Here is a 14813-nt window from a genome sequence, read left to right as displayed (position 1 = left end):
AGTGGTCCTCCTGTTTCAGAATTCCCAGCACTGGAATTACAGGCATGTGCCACCATACTGAGTCTCAGTGGCCGGCACAGCATGCAGTACTGAGGATGGAACCTGGGTCCTTGCCCCTGCCAGACGGTGCTTAGACCACTGAGCTATCTCTCCAGCCCCAGACCTCTTTTAAAATTACTACTGTGGACTGGATGACCAGAACAGCCATACCTCTGTCCACTATGATTTAGTGGACAACTGGACCAGTAAATCCTCCTAGATTTCTACCTAATAGATGAAGCACAGCCAATCGATGGATCCAAGTTGTGATTAGACATGTCTTATAACTTTTCTGCTGCTAACATATCCTTAATTATAGAGAGTGCCTTAAAATTACACCCTGACTCTGTCAGTTTCCTTACCTGGCTCTGCGTGGGGCAGTCACGGGCTGATATCACTTACAGGGTACACTGCGCCATGTCTGACTGTGTTTTCCTTTCTCCTGATCTCATCTTTAAACTGACTGCTGAGTATCATGGTTCTCTCCTTTCACTCAGTCTCTTAAGTCTCATCCCATCTCCATCATGAACTTCCACCAGTGATGGGTCAATAACTACATCATTAAACCTGGTACTCCATTTCTCATTAGAGGAAACAAGAGCCAGGGAGAAGTTCAATGGCCAAAGTGTTGCAAACTAAACTGCTTGGTAATAACCAGGTAGGAAGTAAGTCTCTCCCATGCAGAAGCCTATAGCACTAAAGTCCAAATTTTCCTCCTCTTCCTCCTCCTCCTCCTCCTCCTCCTCCTTCTCTTCCTCTTCCTCCTCCTCTCCCTCTTCCTCTTCCTCCTCCTCCTCCTCCTCTTCTTCTTCTTCTTCTTCTTCTTCTTCTTATTATTATTATTGTTGTTTGTCTTTTTGAGATGGCATCTCACCATGCAGCTCAGGCTGGCCTTGAACTCACTTAGTAGTCCAGGCTGGCCTCGAACATGCAGCCATTCTTCTGCCCTAGCCTCCCAAATTCTGGGATTACAGGCATGCATCACCACAGAAATTTTCTGTTCACATTGCTGAATATTTTATTTCTAGGACCTAAAATAATATTCAGCACTTAGTAGATATTCAAATAGGTGATTAACAAATTCAGTTTTGAAAGCTCACAGGCTAAATTACTTAATTAAAACAATGAATTCTGTAGAAATATGACTATTTGTCTTGCCTCTTTCCATTAAAGAGACCAAGCCAGCTAGGCTGTGTAGATTTTTTTCCCTGTGGTCATAATGACAGAACCCCTTAGTGCTCTAATAGTGAGCTATCTTCCCAGGCCTTTTTATTTTTTATTTTAAGATGGATCTTGTTCTCATTTTGACACAGGATCTGGCTAAATTACCCAAGCTGCCTTTGTTTTATTTTAATTTTTTTATGTATTTGGTACAGGGTATCGCTATACAGCTCGGACTCGTAGTGGTCCTCCTGTTTTCAGCCTCCAGAGCAGCATGCACCAGCACACCAGGTCTCAGTGGGGGACTCAGCACACCTTGGGGAAGGGCAAGAGTGGCATATGGTGCTAGGGATCGAGTCCCATTCCCTGCGCTTGCCTCAGCAGGCACCTAGTCCTCTGAGTTATCTCACGGGCCACCTAAGCTACCTTTGAATTTATGATCCTCCTGTCTTGGTCTCCTGGGTAGCTGGGATTCTAAGTTTGTGTCGCCACCCCCAGCTATGCAGCCTTGCATTTATTTTCATGGCCAGAGAAAAGGATATAAAGTCTAATTTTTTAATGAGAAATGAGCAGCAGCAAGGGACAGAGATCATGCACACAGGGGTGGAGGCAGGCAAATTGAGTCGAATCCCAGCTTGCTTCTACGTACTGGGTGTACCTGGGCTCTGTGACCATTTGCTGATCTAGAACGTCAGGGCAGTGGCTCTTCATGGCATGGCTGCTGAGGACAACATAACATTTGTCAAGAGCCCTAAGCAGGGCGCAGGACAGAGCTCAGCAAGTGGCAGCCACTAAACGGAGCCTTTTGGAGCCACTGGCTTGAGCAGCCACTTCCCAGCAGCCCCCAGGCCTGCAGCCATGGAGCCGGCTTTTGTCCTTTTTAGGAGACAGCACAGGAGAAGGAGAGAGGCCAATATTTTGAAGCTGAACCAACACTTCATTTCTTTTCTTTTCAACAGCTTAATCAAGATGTAATCACATACCATACAATTCACCCGCCTTAGTGTATAATTCTGTGGTTTTCATGGATATTCATGGATATATGCAACCACCATCACAGCCAATTTGAAAGCCCTCTCATCACCTGAAAAAGATAGTCTGTACCCCTTAGCTATTACCCCATGCTTCCCTCCACTCCCCTGCATTCTAGCCCTGATGCTAGTCTAACTCCTATTGTTACCAATATCCCTATTCCACTCTTGTCTTTCCTATAAATGGAATCCTAAAAAGGGGTGTTTTGTCACTGGCTGCCTCCATTTAGCATAATGTTTTCAGCTCTGTACACACTATAGCATGTGCCAGCACTTCATTCCTTTTGGCGGCTAAATAATACTCTATTGTATGAATAGACAACATGTTGTTGATCCATTTGTTAGCTCATGAACACTGGATTGTTTCCATCCTTTGGCCAATGTGACTAATGCTCCTATAAACATTCATACACAAGTCTTTGTGTGGACTTGTGCTTTCATTTCTCTCAGGTCGGTACTTGGAAGTGGAATCAGAAGGTCAACAGTGTTTGTTTGCTGTGAGATTCTGGGCAAATGACTATGCTCCCTGCCTCAGTACCCTCACTTGTAAAGGGGGACACAATCACCAACTAACTCAAACATCCCAGAAGCTCTGTCATGTTTGTTGGGATAAAAATGCAAATTTTGTACCACACTAACCTTTTCCTGTTCAGGATGAACTTTCAGGTCCATGCACATGTCCAGAAAGTGGGAGACCAGGGCCTGGTCTAGAAGGATGTACACAGCCACTTTCTGCTCCCTACATATTTCCTGCAGGTCTCTGAAGATGTCGATGTCCGTGAAAACATCCATCACCACAGCAATCACCTATAGGGGAGGGTGGAGCGGAGGACAAGCCGTCAGGTCACAGGAACACAGCTCGTGGCATGCTGTCTGAGTGCTGGAGCTATCGCAGAGCAGGAAAGAATCCCAACCTACAAGCACCCTTCTTCCCTTTCTTCTTCTCAGTCCCTTTTCTCTTCCCCATGGACTATTTTCCATTTCCCAGACACCCAAGCCCCTGGATCCTATAAATTTTGACTTGGCCCAGCTGACTTCCAACTATTCTCCTCTACTGAACTTCTCAAAAACAGATAAGCCACTGCTTTGCTCGCCTATGAACCCGCTCCATTCCATCTGTGCTCCTTCACTAAACCCTCCTCATCCGGGCTTCAGACCAGGGAGCTGTCTAGATCTGGGCCAATATGCCAACATGCTATCCTTCGCCTCCACACCTCAGCCTCAGCATTTTAGATTCTCTGAGGCCCCTACGAGATGGATCATCCACTAAATATATGGTTTGAATTTTGTCTGATTTGGGATGATCTCAAGTTTTGGTTCGGTTTGTTTATTTCCCCAATACTGGGGATTGAACCTAGGGCCTTTATGCTGAGCTATACTGCCAGCTATTTTTCAAAAATTTGATGATGAAGAAGAGGAGGAGGAGACAGGGTCTTCTTAAGTCACTGAGTTGGGTTTGAACTTTTACTCCTATCTTAGTCTCTGAGAGCACTGGGATTACAGGCATGTACCACCACATTTGGCTCTGATTTTTATTTTTATTATGCTTTAGAATGGCCAACTCACAACCAATTCATGACTACAATGAGCAAAGTGGACACATGGATTCTCCTATCTTCTGCCTCCTTAGTGCTGCATGGGTTACCATTCTGCTCTCTCTACCTGCAAGGCTTTATCTGACCAAATGGCCTCTCCTGGGCAAAAGGAGATCCTCGCAATCCTTTGATAGCTGTCCACAGCACAAGCCCATAAGAACATGGAAGTATTTCCTAAGGCTTCTACCCTCATGCTCAGATCAGTCCTTTTTGGCTTCCCAACGGTGTGGCTCCACCTGCATCTGCCAATTGATTTTCCATACTCAGCATCACATTACCGCTAACAGCTGCCTCTCAACTATGCATACTGGGCAAATTACAGCTTTTGTGATTGTTCCCTTAGTTGCAAAACAGGTCTACAGCAAAACCTAAATGATGATGCATAAAGTGCAAGGTATAAAAGACCCCGTGCTAACCGCTCACATATTCATTTATCCAGTCCAGGACTGGAGCTGTCCAGACAGTTCCACATGGGGAGACACAGGCTGACTCCCAGCTTCCCTCACTTTCAAATAGAGGGTGCTGCAGCCATGGAGCCTCTAATCACCCCCTGCACAGGCTAACTCCTGGCAGGGTAGCAGGGTGTCAAAACATTGTAGCTTAGAAACAAGTCCACAAGGGCAAACCACGAGACAGGTGATCCTCATCATAGACTGACATTTCCCATCAGTCTATGTGATGGATTCTCCCTGCACTAGGCACAAAGAGAGCAACGAAGAATTTGCCAATGTACGGGATATAGGAAAGCACAATGATATCTACTGTAAGACGCAAGGAAATCAGGGCTATACTTTCCGAAGCAGGATGCTGCTTCCCTTGCAATGGTAAATGCACCATGGGCACTTAAACATTTTTTTGTGAAGGGCAGGGAAAGCTTGCTGGGGGTGCATCTGAATGGATCACAAACAACACGACTGAGACATGAGGACATGGGAGATGTGAAGGGCATCCCTGCTGGAAGCCTTGTGATGATGACAGGTGGAGGCTGGGAATGGTGGGGTACATGCCGGTAGGGAGAGAGCCATAGGACAGGACTGGAAAGAGGGGTGAGGGAACAAGACAGGGTTGAATGCCAACCAAGGAAGCAGCAACAATCATCTCCCCACCCTGCCTGTGTGAGTACTGAGTTCAAAGTGATGACTCCAGCAATAGAACGGAAGGGACTAACATAGGTTGAGATTGGGTCCCACCTCTGCCAACACTGTACCTCAGCACCCACAACATTACAGGTGCTTGGAGAATTTTTAGGTTAGCAAGCTTCAGCAAGTGTCTAAGAGGTCAAAAGAGAAGAGAAAAAATAGCAATAGAAGTTGTAGTGACAGGCCAGGCAAGAAGCAATGAGGGTCACAGAGGAGGAGAAGGGTCCAAGGAAGATCCAAGCACTGGACGTGGTCTGGGGAAAAGAGGGAGAAAGAGAGGTTGAAGAAGAGAGAGAAAAACTCAGATAAGCAAAAATAGGAAAAAGGGAAAGAAAAACAGCTTGAGAGACAAAGAGGGTCGAAACTGATTTGGAAGGAGCAGTAAAACCTTTACAAAGGGCTCTTGAATACACAGGTGTAAGAACAAGGTAGAGCTCACAAGGGAAAGCTAAAGAGGAAAGGCAAAGGTCGGGGTGCCTCCCAGACCTCCCACTCTCCTAATACACAGTGTGAACCCAGGTGAGCCAAGCACAGCTTCGGGAACTGGGGAAGTGGGTCAGTCCCAAATCTCAAGAACTCAGTCTAATGAGACAGGAGACGAGCCAGGAATAACACAGTGTGATGGGCCAACAGACAACCTTCCAGGGCTACTGGATCAGGGCCCAAAGGAACACAGCCCAGCTGGCAGGGTTGGAGAAGGCTGCCACCAGGAGCATGGGTCAGAGTACAACATTCTTCCAAAATGAATTCGGATCCACCACTTAACAAAACAATTGTACAAACAACACATTCTTTACATGGTATTTAACTTGGTACTCTGCAGTTTAGAAAGCCATTCCCCAAGACCCTCAAGGGGTCAGGCAGGGGGAAAAGGTTTTCCCTTCCCCTGACTCTGCCGTATCCAACATGCTTGCCTACCTCACTGAAACAGAACTCTCACAAGCTTTGGCAGGTATGACAACATCCTTCCTTCTTTAAGAACCCAGCACCGCCCCATTCCTCCTCTCTAGCCTTCCCCCACTCACACCCTGTACAACTGGACTAAACCTGACCCTCTTCACATCTGGGAAGGGACATGTTCCACTGAACCAGGCAGTGATCTGGCCCCATTCCAGCTATCCAAGTCCTGCTTTCTAGGGCACACAAATCAGCCAGCCAGGTGTGAGTGCTTGTGCTGCAGACTGCTACACCTAAGAGGTGTACCCGGATCTCAAAGATGGCACAGAAGCAGCTGCGGCACCTATTCCCTGATACATGTGGAAGGCTGGACAAAGCGACAGAGGATGGGCAGCCTAAGCCTAGCAAGGGCCCACAGTCATTGTGGGTATTACCCTCGACCAGCCTATGCTACATGGAGCCTGCCCACTTTCTCAGGACCAGAGAGCTATGCAAGCGGAGCTTTTTAATTCTATTCCTGGGTCAGTATCCATATGCAAATCAGGCCCAACTACTGGGTACTACAGGAGAAACACCTAGCCACACAGAAGCCAGGGTGGCTGCTCTGCTACCCAGACCCTATACCATCCCTATGTTTCACCAGTCATAAGTGGAGCCATCACAGCTGTGTCCAGTCTGTTTTCGTGTCAGGTGACAAATTGCAAGCCTATCTATTGCACCAAGGAACTTCAGGGGCAATATGTTTGAAAAACAGAGGACACTAGTATTCTCCATCTTTACATTACTTGTCATGTAACAGTGGAATATTTTCCTTTAGTACAGTGTCTACAAGGTCTCACTGCACATACAGATTGGATCTTTTTTTTTGAAAACAAGATCCTCTTGCATGGTATGTGGTACCGGGGATCAAACCCCGGCTGCACTTGCCTAAGCAGGCGCTTTAGCCTGCTGAGCTATCTGGCAGGCCTAACACTGGAATATTTTCTACTTGCTTTCTTGCACAAAAGCTTGAAAGTGTTCTATAGATTTCAAAACTCCATTGACTGTTATTCCCCAGTTTACAAAGGGGAAACTAACTCTCTGAGGCTAGAAAATATCTTTAATATGTAGGAGCTGGAATTTCAATTCAGATCTGTATGACTCCAGAGTCGTCTATAAGAGAAGTGCTAGAGAAAACATTATTTCAGGCAAGCGCTTATTCTACTGAGCCATCTCCGCAGCCTGAAAACATATTTCAAAGTCTAATGTCCTGTCTTCAAATGACTGAGAGCTTGGAATAAATCCTGGCAGGATCAGTAGAGGGCCTATAAAGTGCTTAGGATCAGGCCTATCACAAAGGACAATTTATAATACCATAGAATTATTAACAGGAAAAACACAAGAAAACTTTGGAACTCCCTGGCACACTAGGACTCCTTTTCTATATAGCTTTATGGCTTAATGATGCAGAACTGGACCAAATCAAGAAACACTGGGCAGCACAGCTGTCCAGCGAACAGGCTTGACTTTGGAGAACCACATACACTATAGCATGTTAAGTTATCCTGGTTTCCATAGTATGCAGATAATACTACCTATGCTGTATTGTTTGGTGATTCACTCAATAAAAGAAGGCATTAGTAGCTTCCAGCATATAGAAAGCCATCAAGGTACGACATGGTGGTGCATACCTTTAATCCCAGCACTCAGGTGGCTGAGGCAGGAAAATGAAAAATTTAAGCCTAGACTGGGCAAGTCAGCAAGACTGTCTCAAAATAAAAATGGGCTGGGGATATAGCTTAGCGTGAAGGCTCTGGGTTCAACAGGCAGTACTGTGATAAGAGGCAAAAAGTCCTCCAACAGCAGCTACTTGTACTCTTAGTCTCCGTTCTGTCACTCTCCTTCGGGAAGTCATTCTACTGAATTTGAGTGTTCTCCAAACTGGGCATCCTCCAGCTCTGAAGTCCGTGATTCACGTGCCCTTCCTTCCTCCGGGATGCTCAGGGCTCTGACTAGCAGGTGCGACCTCAAGGGGTCAGTCAGGGCCAGTTCATCGAGTTCTCATTCCAGCTCTTGTGTGAAGCAGGAAGTATATGTCCATCACTCCTTTCCTGGGCACTCCAGTTTCCCTCCCTTTGCAACCACAGTTGTAAAGAAAGGTCAGGTGTACAACATGCTTGGGGCTCAGCCAGAGGTTTGCAGACATGCAAACAGGTGTCAGCCTGGCCAGCAGCCAGGCCACTGAATTCCTGCACCGACCACACGGCACTACCAATCCCTCTCCCTCACCTCCCCTGCCCTAGTACTAGGCATAGAACCCAAGGCCTTAAAAATGAGCTACAACCCTATCTGATTTTATTTATTTTATTTTATTTTTTTTTTTAATTTTGAGACAGGGTTTTGCTAAATCACCAAGTTTCCTACGCTGGGCTCATACCTGTGATCTTCCTACCTCAGACTCCCAGAATACTGAGTCTATAGGCATGTGTCACCACACCCAGCCAATCTCTTTGTCACTTTCCTGGAGACCCTTGTGCAAAAAAATAAATAAATAAATAAAAATAAAAAAACTTTAAGTGTACATTTTCTCATTTGTTACATTATTTTAATAGACATTATTAAATTCATTAAATTTTAATGAAATTATCTTGTTGGAATTGCTTTAAAAATCTTAAAATAAGCCAACCAGCCTTAATGCCAGAATGTTTAGGGCTTAAAGACAGAATTCTGTTCACACAGCAAAACTCAGATGTTGATAAGCATCAGATAAAAGATGGGGCAATCTTCATCTGCAGCGAGTGGCATGGTGCCTCTCCAGGCAGGCACACTGGTGGCAGCCAATTTCCACTGGCCTTTGAGGGACTGAGCACCCAGTGGTATAGATCTGTACTGTCCCAGCGTGGTACACAGCTGGCCTGGGCTTTTATTTTTTTTCTGAGACAAGTTCTTGCTATGCAGTTCAGGCTGGCCTTGAACTCACTTTATAGCCCAGGCTGGCCTCAGACTCCTAGTAATCCTCCTGCCTCAGCCTTTCAAGTGCTGGGATTACAAGCATGTGCTACCATGTCCAGGAAGGCCTAGGCTTTTCAAAAAGGGAAAGGCATCAAGAGAGATTTTGTTTGTTTGTTTAGGGCTTGTAATTTTGAAGTTTTGTTTTTATTTTACAATCATTCAAAACATTTTTTTTTCATTCAAAACATTTGCCTGGCTCCAAAATCCAATATGCAAAACAGGGTAAATGTAGATACCTGGTTTCCATCGCTGCACCACCCCACCTTTTCTTCCCTTCCCTCTCGCCCTCTCCCCATTATTTCCATTACTTTTTGGTTTATGCTTTCATTTCCTGATATCAATGAGTATATGTAGGTACAGATGGGTGTCTGCATGTGGGTATGTGTATACATGTTCAAACTCATCATCCTGTAGACAAAAGGTAGCATACAATCCCCACTCTTCTATACTAGTTAGTGTGGCCCAACAGAAGCTTCTGAGCTAGTAAAATCAAATTTTTAATTTATATAAACTTATGGTCCCATGTGACCCACTACATGGGTCAGTGCAGTACTAGAGGCGTCAAATCAGAATGCAGGGCTGGCCCTCATTCCTCCTCAGTCACAGGGAACTCAACGCAGAAACACACCAATTTAGTCACCCCTCACTACTGATGGATATGAGAGCTCTTTCCTGGTTCTTGCTATTGTAATTAATGTTGAAATAAATAGCCTGCCACATCCAGTTATTTATATTTTTGCATGTGTGTTCTGTGGACAGATAAACAGAAGTGGAATTATTAGGTCAATGGATAATTACAGCCAAGATTTTGATGGATACTGACAAACTCCCCTCCAAAAGTTATTATTCCCATCAACATTTTTTTTTGAAGCCAGTACACTACATTTTGGTTTTATTTTTTCCAAAAACAAATCCTATGTCTATAAAAATAATTCTGCAGCTTTCTTACTGTCTTACGGAGGCTTGGGGCAAGAAAGAAACAAAACGGTGACAAAGAGTAGTTGCCAGGAGGAGGGTGCCAAGCGCAGGAGGTGGAGAGAAGGGGGAGTTCTTGCTATAGACTTTCTGTTTGGGTAATAAAAAAGCTTGGGGAAAGGACAGTGGCATCCGTACAATATTATAAATGTACTTGATGCCACTGAATTGTACACTAAAAATTGTTAAGATAGTATATTATGTTATGTATAATTTCATCACAATCCAAAAAAGCAGGCGGGGTGGGCAATGATTCTAAAATCAAAAGGAAGGAAGAAGCAGTAGCCGTACTGGCTCAGATACACTCTGTGATGGGGCCTGAGTGAGAACTTCCAAGCCAGGTTCTCACAAGCAGCAATTTTGGCAACTTTTAAAAAAATTATGATAAAACATATAAACTTGCCATCTTTTAAAATGCGCAAATCAGTAGCATTAAGTACACTTGCAAAGGCAGACAACCCTCAACATTCTTGTTTCCAACACTTTGATCACCTCAACAGAAAATGACCAAGAAGCAGTAACTCCCTCATATCCTCTGTGGGGACATTCGTGAGTGATATGACTGCCTGGATTGGGGGGGCGCTAAGGGTAGCCAGGGAGCAGAAGCCAGGGATGCTACTCAACATGTGGGGTCTGAGGGGCCCTGAGACTGAAGTCAGGAACCTAACCAGCCTCTTGTTCTTTTTTTTTTTTTTTTTTTTTTTTTTTTTTAAATTTTATTTATTTGTGTGTGTGTGTGTGTGTGTGTGGCCAGCTCAGCCCACCCGGGGCAGGGCTGACTGGCATGTGGTGCTGGGGGATTGAACCGCAGTCCCTGTGCTTTGCTAACCTTGTTCTAAGTAGGTGCTTTAGACCACTAAGCCATCTCACCAGCGCCAGCCTCTTGTTCTCTGGCTCTCACTGCACAGAAAGCATCTGCAGGATGGTCAGGAAGAGGCTTGGGAAGGGCTTATCCGACACGGTCGGAGGACACACTCATTAGCGGAGGGAGGGCCGGTGTTCAGAGAAATGACATGCGTTGTAGTTTGGAACTGGAACATTTGTATCTCTCTTGAAAGGCTGGAGAAGAATGGGGAAATGTACCGCCTCAAGGGTTTTGCCTATCTTTCACACATAGACTTCTTAAAAAATAGGTAATTTGAATATTTGAGGGGGTTCACTCAACCTGCTCCTTTAATCTTAGGATCAAATTCCTGTTCTTTACTTTTCTCAACTAAGCCAATTTATGCACTGCGCAGGAAAGGATTTGCAGGATGGTCAGGAAGAGGCCATCCAACAATTTTTTAATGATTTTAGTATTCTCAAGGAATTTTGAGTGTGGTGGATGTTGTAGGGTAAGAGTTTAAATTTAACCAAAGGAATACTGACACGTATTCCCTTTAGTAACTTCGGCTGGATCCTGCGAGGATGCAGTCTTTAAAGAACAATTTTTTAATGATTTCCTTGTCTCCTTTTCTACCCATCTTTGTTTCCTTTATCTTACCTCACTACAAGGTACAAGACTGCCCCCCCACAAAGAATTATCCCACCCCAAATTCCAACAATGGTGAGGTTGAGAAATCAGTCTTCTCTGGGTTGATCCTGACATCCAGGGACAGGAACTGATCACACTGCCCAAGTAATGCAGAAGAGAATTGAGCAACATCAGGAGAACCTTCAACACATCCTCCTCTATACTAGAGGCCTCCAACAGATTCCTCAGCTGTTATTCCTTCCCGCAGGACTCTTCAGCTACGCCAAGATCGCCACCACTAATGCCTGGGTCATCAAAAGGATGCCCATGGATGAGATCACAGCAGAAGTGGCCTCTCTGGAACTAACGCAGATTGGGAACGGCAGCTGGCACTCATGAAACTCATGAGGAGTGCGGAACCTCCTGGGAGAATGGGCTTAGCCTGGGGACCCCCACACTCAGAAGCCTGGAAAGGTGAGGCAGAAGGATTACAAATCCAGGGCCCATTGGGGCAAGTCAGTGAAACCATGTCTCTGAATAAAATTAAAACTGCCAAGGTTAGCCCTGAGTTCAATCTTCAGTCCCACAAAATAATAAAAACTAAAACAAATGCCTAAAAATGCTGGGTGCTGTGTCACACAACTATGATTCCAGTTACTAGGAAGGGTAAGGCAAGAAGCCGGTGCATTCAAGACCAGCCAGGGCACCAAAGCTAAACCTCATCTCAAAACAACAGCAACAAGGGGCTGGAGAGATGGCTCAATGGAATAAGTGCTTCCCTGGCAAGCACAAAGGCCTGAATTCAATCCCCGGTTCTGCCAAAAAAAACCAACAAAAAAAGAAACTCTCAAAACAACAGCAACAACAAAAAGTCAGGAATAGCTGGACAATTGCAAAGCACATCATCAAACGAGACCACACAGCACACACAGCACTTATGGGGGCAGATGGAGCGCCCCCAAACTCTGATTGGGATGGCACAAAAATAAAGAACTAAATGATTCATCAATGGATATAATAGGATAGTGGTAGATTCTGTACTGTGTGTATGTCCTATGTATTTCAAAATCACCCTAAAAATTCCTTAAGAAGCAAACATGAACTCACAACAGGTCCAGTACAGTATCTCCTGCAGCTTTGCTGAAGCTCAGAAGTGATAGCTTAAGTGATTGGTTAAACTTCGAGTCATACTTTATATCTACTGTGTCCCTCACTCATGGGGCAGAACGCCTCACTCAAAAAGGTCCATAGAAACGAGGGGTGGAGGCAGAGTCACAATCCACCATGCCCATCCAGGGATAAATACCACTTGAGTGGAAAGAGAGAATCACCCAAACTTTGTAGTCCTTCCTACCTCTGCCTTCGCCTTCACTTGCCCCAACTCGAAAAGCATGAGGCTGAATGAACAAAGGCATATAAGTAGTTCTACCCAGTCTCTTCTGAACACTCCTTATGTGTCAGAAGCCCTCAGTGATTCTGTGTGGCCAGACAGCTGCTGGATAAAATCTATCCCAGAACCATCCATTCAGGCTGCAATATCAGGACTAGGTCCTCCCATGTTCTAAGCGATCCTGTCTTCCTGTACCTGTGTCCTGACACCTGAAAATCCAGGTTGGTACTCATTCCTTTTCAGGGAAGGCAAATAAAGTTGTACACCCTTGGGTGTGACCCTGCTCCAGCAAGCCTGGCCCTCTCTCTGGTTCATTCATGGGGTCCTTCATATGAAATTGCAAGTACTTTGTTCACCCACCAATGACTCCCACATATTTCTCTGCTTCAGGTATAAAATATACCAATTCCTATCAACTCTTCCTACTTGTGCTATCTTAGCACAGACCTGCTACTCCTACATAGATGCCTTCCTCAGGTAGGGCAAAATGCACACAAATTTATAAAACCTAAAATCTAGATCCCATATGATCTTGGAGTCATGAACACCTTGCCCACTAGGAAGATCTTTGCTTGTTTAAGGATTTTTTTTTTTTTTGCTCCGAAAGCCTTCAGGGCAGGTTTGGCTGGCTTGAGTTGTGGGGCTCGAACCACAGCAACCTGAGCCTGACAGCTTTGTTGAAGCAGCCACTTAAAGAACTGAGCTAAGGGGCAGGCCCCCTCTGCTTGTTTAATAATGCCTCCTTCTCTTAAAACTGGCCCTTCCCTCCAGTCTTTCCTTGCACTACCATTTTCCTGTTTAGAAAACATGCAATATGGAAATCAAAAGCCCAACCTTTAAGAAACTGTTAACTGAAAACTATCCAAATACAATTGTCCCTCATAGCAGGGAAGCTGGGTAGAGTAGGGATTAACAGTGACTCTTGGAATCACGCGCTCACTTGGGCTCGAGCTCATAGTCTGATCTTGGGCAAGTTATTCAATCTCTCGGTGCCTGGTCTGTCCTTAATTGTGGCTTCCTTCCGAGGGTCAGAAGGGTAAAATGAGATAATCCCACTAAGGCAAAGAAATTCAGACCGCAAGGTGTTCAATCATGTTATCCTGAAGTACGTGGAAGGTCTGAATACAGATGCACAAAGACTTCTCATTTCATCCTCGAAGCAACTCGAGATGCATGTCTTTGTTACAGGTAATAGATTCCAAAGGCTGAGACCACAGGGACATAGCCACCTCTGTGTACACAAGTACAACTTTCCAGGATGACAGCACCCCATGGCCACCAGCTCAGTCCTTTGTTACCTCCCTACCGTAAGCCTCTGTCTGCTTGAGGATGAGCTCCTTGAGGACACAGACAGTGCCTTCTCTCCACAGGGCACAAGCACTGCTCCCTAGCTATATGAGCTCTCAGCAACTTAGCCTCTCTATGCCTCAGTCCTATCACTTGTGAAGTGCAGGTAATATTTGCACCCCCTTCGAGATTACTTAGGATAACATCTGGCAAAGAGTAAATAAGATTGTTTATTTGTCTACATAAGAGATGGTCTGTGGGACCTCAAATTCCAGCATGTCTCAATTCCAACTCATACCTACCTTTGATTTCAACAGTACTCTCCTTCCTGTATTGCAGTTGAGTAGCACAGATGCCTACTCAAGATGATAAAATCTCAGTCCTCGTTGTGCCTCTGCCTCCCTCTCCTTCCATGGGCCTTCTCTTCTAGCGCATGTACTCACCAATTCCTACCAACTCTTCCTCCTTGTGCTGTCTTAGCACAGACCTTCTACTCCTACACAGATCCTTCTGGCTTCCTCCTTACAGCCACCCTGGACACAAGTCTCACTCCTCTCGCACCCATCCCCTTCCATGCGCCTGCAAGAATTACCACTCGGGACACCCATCTGATCATGGCCCCTCTTTCCTAAAACTCCAATGGCTCCCTGTTTCCCCTTCAGTAGAGTGCAGAGCTCTTATCTTCTGCCTCAGATCTTCTCCTACCAGTAATCTTCATACACTTTCTGCTCCAATGGTGGAGAATGTGGCTGCCTCCAAACATGCCAAGGGGCTGGAGAGATGGCTCAGTGGTCTAAAGCACATACTTAGAACAAGCTTGGCAAAGCATCAGGGACCGCGGTTCAATCCCCCAGC

General features: G+C 45.3%; 1 protein-coding gene across 1 annotated transcript in view; it reads right to left on the bottom strand.

Annotated features, from left to right (window-relative positions):
- Fam83d (family with sequence similarity 83 member D) overlaps positions 1-14813 on the bottom strand; it is a 25480-nt gene that overhangs the window by 8193 nt on the left and 2474 nt on the right. The window contains exon 2 of the mRNA XM_004630904.2: positions 2871-3038. Within this exon, the coding sequence (XP_004630961.1) occupies positions 2871-3038 (168 nt within the window). The remainder of the gene's footprint in view (positions 1-2870; positions 3039-14813) is intronic.

This window comes from Octodon degus, unplaced genomic scaffold, assembly GCF_000260255.1.
Source record: "Octodon degus isolate 3935 unplaced genomic scaffold, OctDeg1.0 scaffold00037, whole genome shotgun sequence".
In the NCBI taxonomy this organism is placed as follows: Eukaryota; Metazoa; Chordata; class Mammalia; order Rodentia; family Octodontidae; genus Octodon; species Octodon degus.
This window is presented reverse-complemented; position numbering and strand designations above follow the sequence as displayed.